The 19,273-nt window shown below is 40.1% G+C and overlaps 1 protein-coding gene and 1 long non-coding RNA gene across 17 annotated transcripts in view; one reads left to right on the top strand and one right to left on the bottom strand.

Annotated features, from left to right (window-relative positions):
- Positions 1-19,273, bottom strand: part of MFS17 (Major Facilitator Superfamily Transporter 17) — a 579,815-nt gene that overhangs the window by 444,756 nt on the left and 115,786 nt on the right. For 14 of the 16 annotated variants that reach the window (XR_011605437.1, XR_011605438.1, XR_011605439.1 and 11 more), the window contains one exon: positions 17,687-17,772. The exons of 1 other annotated variant lie outside the window; for it this stretch is intronic. Coding sequence is in view for 11 of the 15 variants with exons in the window: in XM_070998718.1 (XP_070854819.1) it covers positions 17,687-17,772 (86 nt within the window). In the remaining 4 variants the exon portion in view is untranslated. Of the gene's footprint in view, positions 1-17,686; positions 17,773-18,063; positions 18,087-19,273 lie in introns of those variants that run through there. One more of the 16 variants, XM_070998711.1, reaches the window with a different exon arrangement.
- LOC139354481 (uncharacterized) lies at positions 14,651-15,298 on the top strand. The gene is made up of 2 exons (XR_011605443.1): positions 14,651-14,876; positions 14,933-15,298. It is a non-coding gene; the product is annotated as an uncharacterized lncRNA (long non-coding RNA).

The raw sequence follows: 19,273 nt of genomic DNA, 5'->3' as shown, positions 1-19,273 counted from the left end.
TTTGTATAGAAAGTCGTAGAAAAAGCTACTTTATTTTTATAGGAAAACACGAAACATGTAAATTCTTAAGAATTCTCGTTCCGTCGAGGATAATTTTTTCGCCAATTTTGGGGGTGAGGGCCTCAAACTAGAGTATTACCCAATATGCCCGTGTAGCCAATTAACTTTCCGATTTTCATTTTTAATTTTAATTTAAAAATTCGTAGAGCATTGTGCCTTTTTTGGTTCGTCAATAAGTATTAAGCAGGAAAAATGAAGCGTTTCCGACCCCGTAAAGGATATATATTCTTGATCAGGATCACTAGCCGAGTATATCTAGCCGTGTCTGTCTGTCCGTATGAGATCTCGGAAACTATGTGAGCTAAAATATTCGGATTTGGCATGTGGATTCTTGTGCCTTCTGCGCAGCACAAGTTTGTTTCAGCTGGGTGCCACGCCTACCCTAACGCCTGTAACGTTAAAACTCGTACGGCGCCCACATTTTTTAATATTTTGTAAAAATTTTTCAATCAATACCCATCTATATGCCAATTATTCAAGTCGGACCATTCATAAATAGTTATAGCCAAACAATAATAATTAATCACCAAATTCAATGGAGTGCGACAGGAATGGAGATATATTTATAAAAGGAAATGGGCTGCTGTCGAAATTTCACTTGCACCACCTAGGTGTTACGTTATGAGGCGTGTTAGTAAAATCTCGTTAACAGCCGATAGGAATGTCGCTTTTGGTTTGCTCAGTCACAGGTTTCTGACACGAGAACAACACGTTGGCCATTCAATCTTTGAAGAAGGGCATAATACCTCCGTATATAGATACAATTTTATTTAGAACACAGAATTTCGATAAATATATGTATACGTTGCCTAGGGAATCTAAAGTGAAACCTAACGCGTGCATTCAGTTTAGGTGTTCGAATTCAAGTCCTTTATTTATCGGGAAACTGTTAACTTCGTAACAAAGGTTAAAGTCTCCGCCTTCTACAAAGTTAGAGATACATGTTGCGAATAGGTAATGTTTACAAGCATCTTGAAAAGTACATGGCTTAGGACTAGGTTCGATTACAGAAATGTTTCACACAATATAAATGATTCAATACGAATATATTACAAAGTCGAACATTCTCCGCCCGTTGAAATATTAAAAGGTGTTCAAGCTTTCAGATTGGTCGTCGTACAGCTCTTTTGGGCGTATGAATATCAACCACAACAACCCTGTTGTCCCCGCCAACGATCGAGTTGATGATAGTTCCACTAGCCAATGCTGGGGCCGGCTATCTGAAGGTGCAGGTAATCGCGCCGCCACAGGTCCCATTAGCGGTTTTTCGTGTCATCCACTGCCGGTTTAGGGAATGCCTTAAGGGACGATCCAGTAAGAATTTGACCAGTAGTAAAAGCTTCCCCGTTATTGGGATTCTCTGAATGTCCAGCAATTGGTCGAGAATTCAAGATGGCTTCTGCCTCGATTGCGATCGTCTGCAGTTCCTCGTATGTCAGCCCGGTGTCTGACATACACTTGATTAGTAGGTTTTTCATAGACTTCAATGTGGAGCTCTTGGCAGGATAAAGCAGAACTGTACTCCATTATCCCAGCTTAGTGTTTTCCGGTCCTGTTTACTTTGCTGGCTGAAAAGATCTTACTTGAAGCGGTTAAGTTGTAAATAGGCTCCAGTGAAATTTGTGGCGTTATCACAATATATGTGACAAGGGCTGCCACTACGAGAAACAAAACGCTTCAACGAAAGATTGAAAGTATTAGATGCAAGTTCTGAGAGAAGCTCTATGTGTATCGCGTTTGATGAGAAGCAAACATAGATAGCCAAATACGGTTTAAAGACTTTGTATCAAATTGTCCTGGGCGCCAAGTCTTTACACCTGCCGCAATAAAACCAGGCCGATTTATTCCACAACTTTCGAATAATTCACAGGCCTTCGACCCCTTTTGATGGCTACTGATCACGGCAACCCACGCCGAATCAAAACCATATGGATGGCCCCCTATCATAAATGCATTCCAGGCACTTTCGATCGATGCATCTTAAAAGCCGGCACTCAGTCACTCAAAAGCTGCCCACAACATCAAACCCAAAAGGATCCAGAGGAGCTGTATGATCAAAAAAAAAAAATGTATAAAGAAAAACACTAAGATGCACTCGAAGCGACAGCTGTTAAGTGGGCGGCTAAGCCAATGTGGCAGCTATAAAAAGACGATGAGCAAGCAAACAGACCAATAAATAGACAAACAACAGAAGCAGAGACCAAATATGCATTTTTTATGCCAGCACCAATGGCAACCTGCAACTAGCAACCTGCAACCAGCAATACAAGAAACTGGCGCACTGAGATGCATACCAACATGGCAGCGTATTAGCCAAAGACAAATACTAATTGCAGCCAAAGCAACTGCCAACAGAAGCAGCTGCCACAGCGGCAACATTAGCAGCAGGAGCATCAGCAACATCAGCGCCATCAGCAACATCAACTGATGCATCAGCAATTGCAGCCTCGGCTTTTGTTGCCGTCAGTTAATTTCATTTAAAGAATGCCATCTTCACTTTAAGTGAAAGATAAATGCATCGAGTGGCCCGGGAGTGCCTGGAAAATGAGCCTGCCCTTTCTCTCTCTTTCATTCTGTACACACGGCGTATGAGTGATGCCTGTTTGTTTTGCTGCCGTTGGCACAAGCGCCGGCTTTAACTCCATTCAGCGTCTTAATTGTTTGCGCAAAGAGACGAAAAAATTCGATTTCGCTGGCGAAGAAAGGTGGAATTTATGTGCTGCATCCGCAGTCGTGGATTATACCATTGAAAACCGAGAGTTGAGCTGAGTTGATTGATGGAAAATGCGTGAAAAAGGTCGCGGACAATAGATCGTGACCATGTGTCGAAAGTGCTAGATCTCGGTTTGATTTAGTATAGACGATGTCAGTTTATTTGCAACCCAGACGTGCAGACGAAGCAGTCCGACGAGCGATTTGGCTCCCGCGTGCGTGTTGGTCCTATGTCGACCTCCTGCTCGCAGCGGGGTAAGTGTATGGAATCCTACTTAAACGCTTGCCAAGTAAGGAGAGAATCTTCTAGTGGTTTTATCATTGCTTTCTTGATTCGTGGCGAGCTAGGAGATTTCCTTCGGGAACGAAGCGTTTTGAATTGAAGCAATGATGTGTGTGAAGGCCTATTTCAGTTCTGTAGGGGCGGTGGTCATTGCGTATTGAACTGAAAACTTCCTGTTGGCTGGAACTCTGTTGAATACGCTAAGGACTCGCCGATATGATCCAAAGACAATTTATAGCAAGACGCTTCCAAAGTTTTGATCATTCGCTATCTTTGTTTTGTTGTCTGCCGATCCAATGCTGCTGCATGCGAAGGAGTCTGCCTTGCGCTTACCTAAGTAGAGATCATCAAAGTCACAATATGGAGGTGATTGTGGCCAGCATTCCGGATCCGATGTCTGGCACTCAGGACCTGAGAACCAAACTCTGTCCTATAAGTCAGCAGCTGCACATCGGCTCGAGACGATGTCGTCCGGATTGATTTTTCCTGGTACATGTCGCCAGGTGACATCGACCGATTGTGATTGAATTTTGGATACTCTATTGGCCATAAAGCATTTCAGCTGTGACGAATGCAAGTTTATCCAAAGAAGCAAAATTTGCGAAACTGTTTAATCTGTTTAATTTTGTGCCGTGCGTTGTACAACAAACTTGTTCCACATAGCTCGAGTCTCCGTAGCGAGAGTGCCTTAGTTTGCGCGAACTTTGACTTCAACTTTGACCGTGATATGAACTTGCCGTTGATCCATGTGCCCAGATAAATGCAACAGCCATATGCATGTTCTGACGCATCTAAAAACCCATGGATTTGTCCAGATTGCTGTTGCAATGAATTCACAAATCGTAGTATTTCGATATTATTAATGTTTTGGAGATCCAATTCGATTCGATGCCAGTCTACGTTGAGGTTAGATGGTAATGTGTCATCCCATCCCAGTCCTTGCATACAGCGGTATTGATCCAAGATTTTGGAGCGAAAGACCACAGGACTGGGCAGGCTCAGTAAATCGTAAAGACGAGCTAGGATTGAAATTACTCGTCGCTTGGTAACTTCCCCGCCCGGTGGCAATGCGTATCGAAAAGAAAATAAGTCCGATTGTGGCTTCCTAGTCATGTCGAGAGCCACTGTCTCCACTTGGCCTGATATAGAACTCCGTATTTGTTTCGATGAGGTGACTAGCGTTCCATTTTGCAAATTATAAGCCTGCTTCCGCAAGAATCTTGCTAACTTCGTGGACCTTCTGCTGTAGCTAATCAATGGAGTCTGCCCTTGTCAGCAGATCGTCGACATACATGTCTTTGAGAAGTACAGACGCACCAATATGATGCTGTTCTTGTTTCCGTTGGGCGATAAATTGAAGACTCCTAGGAATGGTGCGCATGTCATTCCAAAGGTCACCGTGTTGAGCTGATAGATTTCCAGTGGCTGCTCTGATGAAGATCTTCGAAATATCAGTTGAAACTTGCAATCGTCGGGGTGTACCATAAATTGTCGGTAAATTTTTAAAATGTCTGCAGTAAGAGCATGTATGTGAATGCGAAATGAAAGGAGTGTTAATATGAGTGTCTGTTGAATAGTTGGGCCAACCAAAAAAATATCGTTGAGCGATAGGTTACTCGATGTTGTAGCTGACGCGTCGAATACTACACGTACCTTCGTCGTTGAGCTGTCTGGACGTAGAGCTCCATGGAGGGGAATAAAGTACTCTGGCTGGGAAATATCAACATGAGTTCTAATTTGCGTGTGATTAAGCGAGAGATGTTCGCTCATGAACTGGCAACACATTTCCTTCAGCAAAGGACGCTTCTCCAGTTGCAAAAATCGATATCTGGCCATCTCCATCGAAGTGCCAAGAGTTTCTAGAGGGTGCTTAAATGGTAGGCATACCTGAGCGCGTCCGAAGTCAAGGACTGTCACTGAGATGTGAAGTGTTTTCCGCAGGCTTCTTCTTCCTCTCTGATAGCCTGATCCATCTTCAGTTCTTGAACTTCCCAAAAACGTTGCATGTTGACGTTGAAATCGCGAACACTTTCCTCCTTGCATTTGAATATGTGAGCCCTTCCACTCCTCGGCTCGTCGATTCTGCCGCCAATAAGCCAACCAAGTGAAGAATTTTGCAAATAGGGTAAATTTTGACCGAGAGATATTTTTTCTTTTCATGTGCTCAAAGAATTCCTGGGTACTAATTAAAATATCGATTCCTACCGGAATTTTCCTTTCAAAAATGCTCTCCGGATGGCCCTGACTGATGGATTTGGTTACGGAAAATTCGAGAAACCACTCTCCGTGTTCAAATCTTGACTTTTTTGTTTTGGTTGCTGAGAACTTCATTTTAGCGCGCGCATCTGAAATACCACAGATCTCAGATACTGCTGCCGAACACGGGTAAGCTGGAGCTGCTTTGCAAATTTCTCTGTGATAAAGCTCGATCCCGAGTCAAGAAGAGCTCGTGCTGGTTGATAGGACCCACACTTTTCCTTAATGAGCACCATTGCCGTTGGAATGAGAACCCGTCTAGTCTGTGTGGCTAAAAGAGATACCGCTTGAGCTGTGCAAAGGTCAGCTTGTGTCATCCATTGGCGATGCCGTGATGACTTGCTGAGAAGGCTGTGTGAATCGGTGCAAACTAGTGTGGTGTAATCCCCGGCTTACGCGGCATTTAAATTTGGAGCTGCACTTACCCGCCATGTGCCACTTGCCAAGACAATTTAGGCCCAATGGCAAATGTTTTGCAAAGTTGTGATGTTGACGATGTTGTGATCCGTTTATTTGCACTTGAAACAGGTGTCCTGGGCTGTAACGAAAGCCTTACGTAAGTTGCCATGGCTTTTCTCATATAATATGAGAAACAGTCTCCAAGATACCACGCGGTGAATTTGCGTCTGCTGGTTCCATACTGGGTAGAGCGCACAAGCTGGATATGTGCTCCAAAAAAATGAGTACATTCTTGTCGTACCGCTCTTTGAGCCGATCCATGGCCTTGGGATAGTTTTTCTCCAAACTCAGAAAGAAGACACAAAACTCAAAGCGGTGTCGGACAAGTAAATTAGGAGGTAGTTGAACTTGTTGACTGGGTTAATTAGGACGTCATCGTCCACTTTCCATCAAATTAAGGACGTTTTAATAAATTAATAAATTAATAATTAAGTAACTATTTTCTAGTGAAAGGGTAGCTAAAAGTTTGTCTAATTTGCTCATTTTATTGCGTCGTAATTACTTTCCAATTACCGTTTTTTCCACTGGGGATGTGTTCTCGAAAGCCCTTGCTTAGTGTGACCGTTCGTACGAAATATCAAAGTTTCAGTACTTGCGACTCTTACTTTCCAGTGATAAGCTTTCTTAAGCTGATATTGGTTTTGGGGCTGTTTATTTTCGGTTTATTTCCGCCCATTTTATTTTGTGGACTAAGCTTGATTTGGATGTAACGATCCATGCCAGTCTGTATAGCTGGATCCGTATCTTGTTTTTTGTTATATCCTATATTGGCCCTCGTACTTACAATTGGTTTTGAATCTTTAATCGGCGCCGAAGAAGTTGACAAAGCTTGCTGAGTTGCTCTTTAAAGAGAAATATGAGAGATAGCCGTTTCTCTGGATTACGGAGCTTCTGCGCTCATTTTTTGTACCGGCGCTAATCAAGCTAAGTATTATTCGTGGCACTTCTTATTTATAAAAATTTGACACTTTTTATTCAAAGTATCAAATATTTTGATTTAACATCGTTTCGCATTTTTTAGACTACTCCAGTATGTAAAGTTATTGGTTTACATTTTTTTAGGATGTTTTTTCGGACCTCGCGCAAAACACGTCCGCTCTCTCCGGCAACTGGCTCAAAATTAAAACAAATTTTTAAAATATACTTTAAGGCTGCATTAAAGATCCCAAAGGTGTCCGACATTAGATGGTTGTCGATCGAGTTGGCGGTGTCCCGGAAAGTACAGCATTGGAAAGAGCTGAAACTGCATTTTTGTTTAGCGGCAACTAAGTAAAAATTTAATTAAAACTCTTGCATCGAATGCTTAACGATAAAAAATACTTATATTTAATTTTTATACCCGTTACTTGTAGAGTAAAGGGGTATACTAGATCGTCGAAAAGTATATAACAGGTAGAAGGAAGCGTTTCCGACCTCATATATTCTTGGTCAGGATCACTAGCCTTGTCGATCTAGCCATGTCCGCCTGTCCGTATTGCATGCAGATTCTTGGGCTTCCTGCGCGCCGCAAGTTTGTATCACATCACCACAAACGACTATTGCACTAAAACTAGTCTAACACCCACAGTTTTAATTTCTTTGAAATCAATACCTGTCTACACGCCAAAAACTATTGAAACCGAACCAGTCATTATAAAGTTATAGCCAAATAATAATCAATATTTTTTAGAGTTGCTTTAAGCATATCTTCATCCCTCTCGCACTCCTCAGGCTGTGTAACGGGTATCTAATAGTCGAGGCCATCGATTTTTAAATTCGATTTTGTCGGAATTGCAACGAGTGAACAAGTGTTTTTAGAGGAAAAACACGTTGGTCATTAAATACTTGAGGAAGGGCATAATACCACCGTGTATAGATATAGTTTGATTTAGAACACAGGATTTCGAAATATATATCCACGGTGACCTTAAGCAGGGGTATGAATTGATAGCGTTGATCCAATGCAAAACGAGTTGCGAATCGAGATGTAGAGACATTTGTTTTTATTAGGAAGTTCTTGATTTTTGCGAATAGTGTAGCGAGCATGTGTGCTCCGCATAGCTCCAATTTTGGAACTGACCGTATATCTTTGGTACAACTCTTGACTTAGCGGTCACCACGTGCATCTTCAGAGATGCTTCTGGCGTAAAGACAGCATCGTTGCAATTATAACAATTTTTAAAGTATATTTTTAGCCGACTCGATTATCGGCGATCGATTGTCGATGTTCTGGGCTGAATAACACTTGGTGGCCAATTTTTATCCATCGCGATGTATTTGTTCATGAGCTTTGCGTACGGAATTTTCCGCTATATCTTTGTGTAGTCGTCGTTCCACAAACAAGAATTTAGTACGGGTGCGATCAAGTGAGACCCTAATCTGCCCACTGATTCTCTGCGAATTGACAGGGTAATTAGTTCTAACATATTTGCAGTTCTAGTTCGAGTATATCGAGAATATCTTTAGAAATCCAAAAACCTTCCAAGTTTGTATAATTGATTCTTCCATTTTGTGGACTTCCAGCGAGACCATCAAATATCCATAAAAGTACAGTTTTCTGTAGCGTTGGCAGCCTGTCCCCTAGATTGATTTGTTGAATCGACAGTGCCTCGAATAAGATCTCTGTTCCTCTGCTAGCGGTAGAGCTATTAAAACACCGATAGAGCTTCCACTCTGTGTTTTCGATATGTTTGTTGGTCCTAGTATAGTTTCATATTCAAAAAACAAATTCTTCAGATCATACATTCCTCGGCGGTAATATTGAACATGAATTAAATAAAAGGTTAAAACCATCCGTTCTTTAGGAATATGTCAATGATGATGAAAAACAAGAGAACGCTATAGTCGACGGCCTCGGCTATCAGATACCCGTTACTCAGCTTACACTTATCGTTCATTCCTATCAGCTGTTTACGAGAAATCACTAACACGCCACATAACGTGAAACCTAGGTGGCACTATTTAAATGTTGTTAGCAGCAGATTTTCTGTATTAAAATATCTCTATCCCTCTCGCAATCTATTGAGTTTGGTAATTGTTAATGTTTACGTCAAAAGAGCGTTTAATTTCAGAAGGCAGTGTCAAGCCACCCCGCCCCAACAATTAATTATTATTTTGTTATAACTTTTTTAAGAATGGTCCGATTTGTATAGTTTTTGGCATGTAGATGGTATTGATAATAAAAACAAAATCTAATTTAAATATTAACAAAATATTCAAAAATGTGGGCGTTAGACGGGCAATTGTTACATACTTTCCGACGAATCTAGTATTCCCTCTTACTCTACGAGTAACGGGCATAATTATTGCAGGTGTCCTTGTTGTTGTTTATCTATTAAAGAAATAGCGTACACCAATAAATTACATTAACTGTACAATTTGTCCAAAACTAGTCAATTTTTAATCCTTTTTTAAGGTAATTTTTTATACCAGTTACTCGTAGAGTAAAAGAGTATACTAGATTCGTCGGAACGAATGTAACAGTCAGAGGGAAGCGTTTCCGGCCCCATAAAGTTCATATGTTCTTGATCAGGATCACTAGCCGAGTCGATCTGGCCATGTCCGTCTGTCCGTAAGAACGCTGTGATCTCGGAAACTATAAAAGCTGCAATGCTGGAATTAGGCTAGAGGGATCCTGCGCAGCGCAAGTTTTTATCTTCAGTGTGCCACGCCCCCTTTAAAGCTCACTAGCCGCCCAAAACTGTGACTCCTACAGAATAATGCTGGAATAAAAATTTTAAATGAAATGTATTGTTCTTATCAATACCTATCGATTGACCCAAAAAAAGTTTGCCACGCCCACGCTAGCCCCCACAACCTTAAAAAATCGTAAGAGACGCAGCGCAAGTTTTTCACGCGAATATGGCACACCCACAATATGGCACACCCACCCATAACGACCACAAACCGCCCAAACCTGTGGCGCCCATAATTTTCGTGGTAGAAAAAAATTTTTAAATGTAATGTATTAGTCTCGTCAATAACTATCGATTGACCCAACATAAGTTTGCCACTCCCACCCTAAAGCCCATAACGCTAAAAATCTGTCTGCCGCACACATACCCATATAATGAGATCGCGGGTAGATGGCGCATTACAATCTGGCTTTGCATATCTCCATCTTCCTTTGGTCCCTTTAGCTGAGTAACGGGTATCTGATAGCCGAGGTACTCGACTACAGGATTCTTCCTTGTTTTTGATTTTAAATCATCTAACAGATGATTAGGTTGTTGGTCGCAACAACAGTGCCACAATGACCAGATACAAGGTTATGGCGTATGTGCTGCAAGTCCACGTAGACAACTTCCAGCGATTTGAACTTGACAGGTTGGTTGGTTGGCCAACAAATGCCAACAAATGTGAGTGATGATTTATAAAGAGACAGATAAAGAGTTAAATTACAAATTTAAATTCGCTGTGCTAATAAAAATGCCCAGCTTTCTTAAATGGAGTGGTTCCTTTTTCTGAAAAAGTTGAAACAAATTTAAATATTACCTAAATATTTTAAATTTACTAAGGAGATTGGTAATCGAAAATTAGATGCTCGACATATTCAGGTACATCACGTGTTTTACCACAGATTCACAGCCTTTGTCCTTTATCTTGTCATAAGTATGTTTTGTCATCAAAATAAGTAGTATTTTTATGCTTTTTGCTTTTCACTTAAGTTTGTAATGCCACGGTTTTAAACGAATTTCATGAAAGACATTTATTAGGTTTGACTCTTTATTTACACATTTAAACCTATACTACTCTTTCCAAGAACTCTTTAATCACTCTTAAGGCTTCCTTAGTGCTCAGAGTAATGTTTACTTTAACTCCGTCCTTAACCGCTAACTTAGCAATAAAACCTGTCTTTTCATTTAGCGGAATACTCTTGCGGCTTAGAATCCATATGATGTCCAGTTTTTGTATTCCATATTTATCAACTATGGTCTGAATTTCTTGTACTTAGTATGTAATTTTTCTATATTTTAGTAAGGTAATGGCCCCAGGCTATCACAGAAAATCACAGCATGCTTGTACTTATTTCTTTAGCATATGTTACGCGCTAACTTAATTTCCAGTAGTTCATCTCCTACAGAAGACAGAGAAGCATTTATTTTAAATTGGTGTAGATTTCGAGATTTCCGTTTTCAAATGTCTCGGCATTTATTGACGCATCAGTGGAAATAACGTTCAGGCTTTTCTGTTAATATGCATTTACAATTGCATTGTATGCATTGTATATTGCTTTTGCAATTTTCACGTGAGCCTTCCTTGCTTTTGGGTAGAGGCTTTTCATAAATGACAGTCATGCTAGAGAAAAAGAAACAATTTCATGTTGTTCTGTAGTCGAAGAAAAATCTAAAGTCCCTAATGCTGTTGGTGTAGCTAGTTTTTGCTGGAGAATTGCAGAGTTCATGGAAGAGAGCAGGGTTTAGTGCATTGACTTTGAAAATAACCTTTGCTGTGACAATTTGCGGCATGACCACAGCCGAAAGAAAGATCTCAGCTATCATTACATAGTCTTACTCTCTGTGTGTCTCTAAAAGATTGAAGTTTGGATTTTCCTAAAGGATACATCATTTGAAAAAACGTCTATTAGTATTGCTATACTGCTGTTTTGTTATTAAGTCATTTTCAGTAAGAAGTCCTCATCGTTTTTGTTGTTTTTTATTGATTGAATGTTGTGTTGTAGTATTTTAAGTCATTTGGAAAGTTCAAGTGCAACTCTTTCAATTTTGTCTAAAGGTTTTCTTCATTAAAGTTTTTTTTCAAGAGATTGACGTCTCCGAATTAATGTTGAAAATTTGGGACAGAAATTTTATGTTTTGGTGAATTGGATCATTGTTTGTAATACCGGGAAAGATTACTTGTATTATTTGTGCAGGGGTCTAACTGAAAAATCGGCTTCTTGCTCTTCCTTGATATTTTTTAAATGGTCATAATCTCAATAATGTCATTTCATTCAACCAGACTGAACAGTCCCGCCTATCCCTAGCTGAATGATTTTTTGCGTTGCATAGACACACTCCTGAACACCTCACTTACTGCATCCTCCTTTCGACCTGCATCTATCAGAAGTATATCCCAGTCTAACCACATCAAAGCCGAATTTAACAGTTTCAGTTTGGCAGTTATGGATCTATCTAAGGTTGTTGTTTCCAATGGAGACGTTCAATATATATCTATATTTCCAAGGACTTAATCGTTGGAGGAGCCTGTGTTAGTACTCTTAATGATTCCCAATGATTCAAAAAAATATCTGGGGATAAACGCAAATATGTTCATCCTCTTCAGTTCCTCATTGTTTACCAAAGCATTTGCAATTTTGGCGACAGATAAAATAATTCTTTAAAACCATCCATATTCAGGTGTCTGATTTGCTCTAACAGAAATAAGCCACTATTAGCTCTTGTGTTCAATAAGAGAGTGTCTTTAGTAGACACAAGCACTGCTGCCTCACGCACATGATTATCATCATAAATGCTCTTGGGACGTTCTGACTTGTGAAGCGAAGAAGAGATTTATTTGACAAATTTTCATTATTAAAGCCTAGTACTCACATCGACGAAAACCGCGAGATATCCATAGGAGTGAGCGAGAGGCAAATAAGCGGCTAACCCATTTCGTTGGGTCTGTTTTTCAGGGCAGTACTCAGATGAGCTAAGAAAATACCAGATTTAGCGAGTAAATTTCGATTAACGCCGTTCGCCGCGGCCCTAAGAATAAGAAATTTAATCTTTGGCGTTGTTCGTGCAATAGCGGTGTGAAATTTAAGAATCCAAAAATGGAAGGAAAACTAAAAAAAAACGCCTAAAAGAGGCTTCTATAGGGAGGAGGAAATCAGGTCGCCCGCAGCTGGAGGAGCCACCAGCCATAACAAGGATGCTGGGGGACTTCATGCAGCATCAGGCGGAACAACCCCGTTCCCAATCCGGTTCGCACTTCCTCAAGGTCCAATATGCCTATTGGGACTCGGAGCTGGACTGCAGATGGGAGAATGGCGGAGTAAAAAAATGTAAACTACTAATTTAAATAAATAAAACATTCGTTGAACATTCAAATAAATTTTTTGTCTGTGCACCAGCATTTTTTTGACACCAGACACAATTTAAAAAAGAAGAATTGTTCTAGTTGATTTCTTTTCCGTTTGTCGACAAACCAAACTGCTTGACATTAAGACCATGGTACATGCATTGCAGGTGAATTTTGAAAACTTGGGTCACACTACAAAGAATACGATTTTTCGACTAGTGAATCTTTTAGCCGATCTGAATACTTAATGAGCGTTGCTGCTGAATTTGAATGGTTGGTATTTTCATACAATATGCTCGCATTTTTTTATATAAGCTGTTGTCTACGTGACCCGCCATATTTGCCACTCATGTGTGTGTCACATCCATTAAGAAAAAACAAGGGACAAAAAACTTTTCATTACACACTGGACCAGAAAGTTCATTTTTTGGCAAACAATCTGCAATTTCTTCCCTAGTATAGTTAGAAAGTAGCAGTTCTATGCAATACTTTCTTAAAGGATTAAACTTTTCAATAAACTAAAAACAAAATTGAATTTTTTATAATTTAGATAATACAAACCAAAATTGAAAAGTTATTCATACTTTTCGGTTTTATATTAAAAATAAAGTAACTAGAGAGCGCACCAGATCTATTTTGGTACAACACTAAGTAAAAAAGAAACGCAGCATTAAAAAAATTACAAAAATTAAAAATAATAACCACTACAAAAAAAACAAGGGAGAATGCTATTGTCGAGTACCTCGACTATCAGATACCCGTTACTCAGCTAAAGGGACCAAAGGGAAATGCAGATATGCAAGCAGCAAAGCGAGATTAAAATGCGCCACCTACCGGGGGTACGCAAATTTAAGCGTTATGGCCGTTAGCATCAAAACTATAGGACCCACAGTTTTGGGCGGTTTGTGGGCGTTAGAGTGGGCGTGGCACTTTGCTGAAACCAACTTGCGCTGCGTGAGAACCTCAGGAATCTGCACGCCAAATTTTAATAGCCTAGCTCCTATAGTTTCCGAGATCTCAGCGTTCATCCGGACGGACAGACAGACGGACAGACGGACATGGCTAGATCGACTCGGCTAGTGATCCTGATCAAGAATATATATACTTTATGGGGTCGGAAACGCTTCCTTCTGCCTGTTACATACTTTCCGACGAGTCTAGTATACCCTTTTACTCTACGAGTAACTGGTACAATTAATTCGTTTCGTCTTGATGGTCTTACGCATGGAAACTATAAAGATTTCGAAAGGAATGGGAAAGTTCCATAGAGCTCTTATATGGTAAAGAACACACATGCGGTTAGGGTACCTTTCCTACTAGTCACATAAAATCCCATATAAACTCACAACATTTGACAACAAAGAAAACGAAAAAGTGGGATTCTATTCGGTGTCTTTTAAACTCATCTCGCAAAGGTATAGAAACAGAAATGGACAGTCCGTCTATTCTAGTGATCCTGATCGTTTTATTGAAAGCGCCACGTTGACCGTTCAAGTGTGATTTCATGTAATTGGTATAAAACAGAGAGTTGAACGGACGAATAGATAGATTTTAGGGATTGTAAGCCCTTGCGGCTCTTCCTCTGACAGTTCTAGGTTATTTTGGTCCTTATAGCCTAGTACTCAGATCGACGAAAACCGCGAGCTAACCATAGGAGTGAGCGAGAGGCAAATACGGCGCTAACGCTTTTCGTCGGGTCTGTTTTTCAGCGCGGTACACAGATTAGCTAAGGAAATACCAGAAAAAATACCAGATTTCGCGAGTGAATTTTCGATGAACGCCGTTAGCCGCGGCCCAAAGAATAAGAAATTTATTCTTTGGCGGTGTTCGTGCAAAGGCAATGTGGAAACTAGAAATTAAAAATGGAAGGAAAACCCCAAAATCGGATGCAGGAGGTCAGTGCAGATGAAATAGGACGCCAAATCCGAGCTTATGGCCTTTATTGTGGGATTTCACCGACAGGAAGCGATTCCACAAAAGGGGCAAATTCGCAGAATAGTTGAAGTGCTAAAAGAGATCCACTAGAGAATCCCAGTGGATAGGAACATCCCGAGTAGGACTTCGATCTCTACATGGACATCCTGCCGGGCGCCTCCTCGCAAAGATAGTAAGATCTGGCCAAAAGAATTCGGTTGCGTTGTACTTATAGAAGTATCTTTTTAGCCGAACCATCAGTAATACGATCTCCGAATACCTCTCCATTACGACTCCGGACACCACCAGCTACTTAGCAGCTTAAGCGGAGCTGGAGGTCCCTCTGGCTTCTATAGGGAGGAGGAAAATAGGGCGCCCGCTAAGGAACAGTTGGAGAAGCCATAGCCAGCCCCTGCCAGGATGCTGGGCGATTCATCATCCTCATCAGCATCAGCGGATCAACCCCGTTCTCCCACTTCCTCAAGTTCCAATATGCCTATTGGGACTCGGAGCTGTACTGCGGTGGAGCGGGAAAGATGGAGAAGCATCCATGGGACGAGAAGGAAGGTTTAAACCACTAATTTACATAAATAAAAACATTCCTTGAAAATTCTATTTATTTTTAATTTAATTAATTTGTGTACCAGCAGACTCCTCCTTTTTAAATTTCTCCAATTGATTTGTTTTCCGTTTGGTAACAAACCCAGCTGCTTGTGAGTAAGACCATGCTATACGTATTGCGGGTGAAATTTGAAAAGATTTTTCGACTAGTGAAACTCTTAGCCGATCTGAGTACTAGGCTTATAGACCGAATCGGAAAAGTCTGAGTCGCTTTGGTGATCTAAAGATTCCAGTGCAGCGCAAGTTTGTTTCGTGAGTGTGCCACGGCCACTCTAACGCCCACAAAGCGCCCAAAACTGTGTCTCCTACAGTTTTTTTTACAGTCACACCCACTTTAACGCCCACAAACCGCCCAACCTGTGGCGCCCACAATTTTCGTGCTAGTCTCGTCAATACCCATCGATTACCCAACATAAGTTTGCCACGCCCACTCTAACGCACATAACGCTTAAGTCTGTCTGCAGCCCACAGTAACATATGTTGAGATCGCTGTTAGGTGGCGCATTACAATCTCGCATTGCTGCTTGCATATCGCCATCTCGCTATGGACCCTTTAGCTGAGTAACGGGTATTCGATCGTCGAGGTAATCGACTATAGGGTTCTATCTTGTTTTAAATTTATAAAAGAGATCGGACTTTAAGCCCGTTATCTTTCAACGAATGTCGATATCCTCAAAGGCTCTTCCAGGCATTATTTCCCATACTCGCCGGGCTTTGGATGTCTTAACCTTAGGCTAAGCTTTCCCAAAATTGATTTTGAACGTAAGCCTTTTTGGAATAAAATTCCAGCTTGACTCCTTTGGACCAAACGTGGTTCTTTTTATGTTCAGCCTGTACGATATTTGCAGGCACATTTCCAAGCATGCATCAAAAGTCTTGATATCAACTTTTGTGATGAAAATGTATTATACGATCTACTAAATAAATACACTAACTATGAAATGCAGCGTGCCGAATTTGAAAAATTTTTGAAAGTTTATTTATTTAGTAGATCGTATAATACATTTTCGTCACAAAAGTGGGTTTCAGAACTTTTGTTTGTTGAAGGTGCGATCGTCACTAGATATTAACCTCGTTAAGAGTTTTTTTTGTTTTATACCAGAAATTTTTGTTTTAAAAATCAGTCATATAATATATACTTTCCCAAAAGCCGTAGAGTTCAAGTTTCTAAATGATTCCATGACTCAAAAAAAGGGTTTGGATACGCACCGACAAACTTCACTGTTGTCCAAAGTTAAGGAATCTCAAGGGCTATGCAGTTTAAAGTTTTAACCCAGATCGTTTAAAAAAAAACTAGAGAAAACGCCATTGTCGATGGCCTCGACTATTGGATAACCGTTACTTAGCTTAAGGGGGTGCGAGAGGGATGGAGTGCGAGAGGGATAGCGCCACTTAGCCTACAGCGCCAACAACCCTTTAGCGCCCCTAGCGTCTTGGTGGCATATTGGTAAAAACATCTTGTTTGCTGCATGTGGTGTGCAATCTCAAGTGTATTGAAAAAAATTGATTATAACTTTTCAATAATTTTTGGCATGTAAATAGGTATTGATAATAAGAACAAACTCTCATTTTAATGTGTACAAAATATTTTTTGTTATAGTCGTTTGTGGTCGTTAGAGTGGACGTGGCACCCTGATGAAACAAACTTGCGCTGCGCAGGAAGTCCAAGAATCTGCATGCCAGGCTAGATCAGGAATATATATACTTTTTGGGGTCGAAAACGCTTCCTTTTACCTTTTACATACTTTTACTGGACGAGTAACGGGTGTTAAAAGAAAATACGCTGTAGTCGAGACTATCAGGTACGCGTTACTCAGATGAAGGAAGCGCAAGGGAGATGGAGATATGCAAGCAGCAAGGCGACTTTTACGGAGATCACATTATTTGGTAATAACTTCTTAACGAATGTGAAAATTTTAACAATTTGTAAATAGCTTTTATTTAACAAAAATAAATCCCGTTTACATTTTTTCAATACCTTTAAATATGAGAGCAGCTGACATATTTTTATGTTATGTGCTTTTTTTGGGCGTTAGTCAATGTAAGTATTTTTGAGACCAATACATTTCACTTAATTTCAGTTAACTGTTGGCTCCTTGGTTTCATAACGCGAAGGCTTTCTGACGGCCGCAGATTTGAAGATTTTATTTCAGTGAAAATTGAATTTGATCTTAAGAGTGCTATTATATTATTAGCATTATGATATTATTACAGGCCAATAAACGAAGAGCTTGCATAATTACTGAAATTATGGAACATTAACATCCTTTTATAAATTTATTTACGGAGAACCGCTGGTTCGTCCCGCCAAACTTTACTTTACTAGTATATATATATGTACTACATTATAGTTGCTTTAAAATAAATAAATTGGTATCTTACCGGTGAAACGCCAGGATCGGAAAACTCTTCTGGTAGGGACACCATCTTGCGGTAGAGAATATGAGCCTCTCGAATTTTGCATTTTACTTTAACATGAAAAAAAGTTGTATTTTTATTACTTCATATACATGAGCGTCGTGGGAATCTTTTAAAACAAAATTGAAACTCGGTTTGTTCAAGTCCCCACTATTAATTAAGTAGTATGTGAACGCGAATTCGTTTTTTTCGATAAACAAACAGTAAGACATATTTGTGTGTGTTTTGTGAAACTCAACGGTCAGATCGTGTTAAGAAGATGTAACTAAAGGCTCACAAATATTTAAGAAACTAAAAGATCAAAAATACTTAAGAAACACACTTGTGTTTCCGTCAATTACCTTAACATTCTCACAGGTGCAAGTCTGATCGTGACACGCTGTCGTCCCATGAATGTCAAACTGATTACGAATTCACTTGTGTTTTTGTCACAGAGACATTAACTGGAAAGAGTCATAAACATGTTACCACCATAAAAGAGACTCACACAAGACCAACCATGATCATACTCCTATTTTACCGAACAAAATTTACTTGTTGTGATTTTTCATTTCCTGGCCAGCATAAGCAAGACCCTAGATCGTTATTTTGTGCATAATCGGGAGTGTAACAGAAATCCCTTCCAACAAAATTTCCCCCGAAAAGGAAATCTCGGTGTCACAGACGTCATTTTTGACGGTTTCTGGTTCCCCCGTATTTTGACAGACGTTTTGATAAAGTAAACCAACTTACAAATGCTTGCCTATAATAAAACTTTATTTAAGACAACACTAATGAAATCTATGAACTATCTGCATACTACAATTTGTCTATTTTATAAGCCGCCTTGAAAAAATTTGCTAAAAAACCGTCTGCAAACCGTCCAGCCTCACAGGGGTACCAATTTGCTCGAACTTTAAAATACCAAATTTCGGAGTAGTTATCGAAATGTTGTGCTAACGAATTATTTATTTTACGGAACTTAGTATTGTAGTAAAGAACAAGGAAGAACGCTATAGTCGAGTACTTCGACTATCAGATACCCGTTACTCAGCTAAAGGGACCAAAGGGAAATGGAGATATGCAAGCAGCAAAGCGAGATTAAAATGCGCCACCTACCGGCGGTAGACAGATTAAAGCGTTATGGGCTTATTATTATTATTATTATGGATCAATCGATAGGTATTGACGAGACCAATACATTTCAGTTAAAATTTTTATTCTAGCATTACAACTGTAGGATCCACAGTTTTGGGCGGGTTTTGGGCGTTGGAGTGGGCGGGGCACGCTGCTGACAAACTGCGCTGCGTAAGAAACACAGGAATCTGCACGCCAAATCTCAATAGCCTAGCATTTATAGTTTCCGATGGCTAGATCGACTCGGCTAGTGATTCTGATCTGGCTGTTACATACTTTTTGACGAATCTAGTATACCCTTTTACTCTACGAGTAACGGGTATAATAAAATCTATTTCTGGTAAAAGTTTCGTGTTAAAAGAAGTTGTAGTTATTGAGAAGATTTATAAAAACATTCCTTTTTGCAAAGGCGGCAGCACTGTCGCGAAAAATGTC

This window comes from Drosophila suzukii (assembly GCF_043229965.1).
Source record: "Drosophila suzukii chromosome 2 unlocalized genomic scaffold, CBGP_Dsuzu_IsoJpt1.0 scf_2c, whole genome shotgun sequence".
Lineage (NCBI taxonomy): Eukaryota > Metazoa > Arthropoda > Insecta > Diptera > Drosophilidae > Drosophila > Drosophila suzukii.
This window is presented reverse-complemented; position numbering and strand designations above follow the sequence as displayed.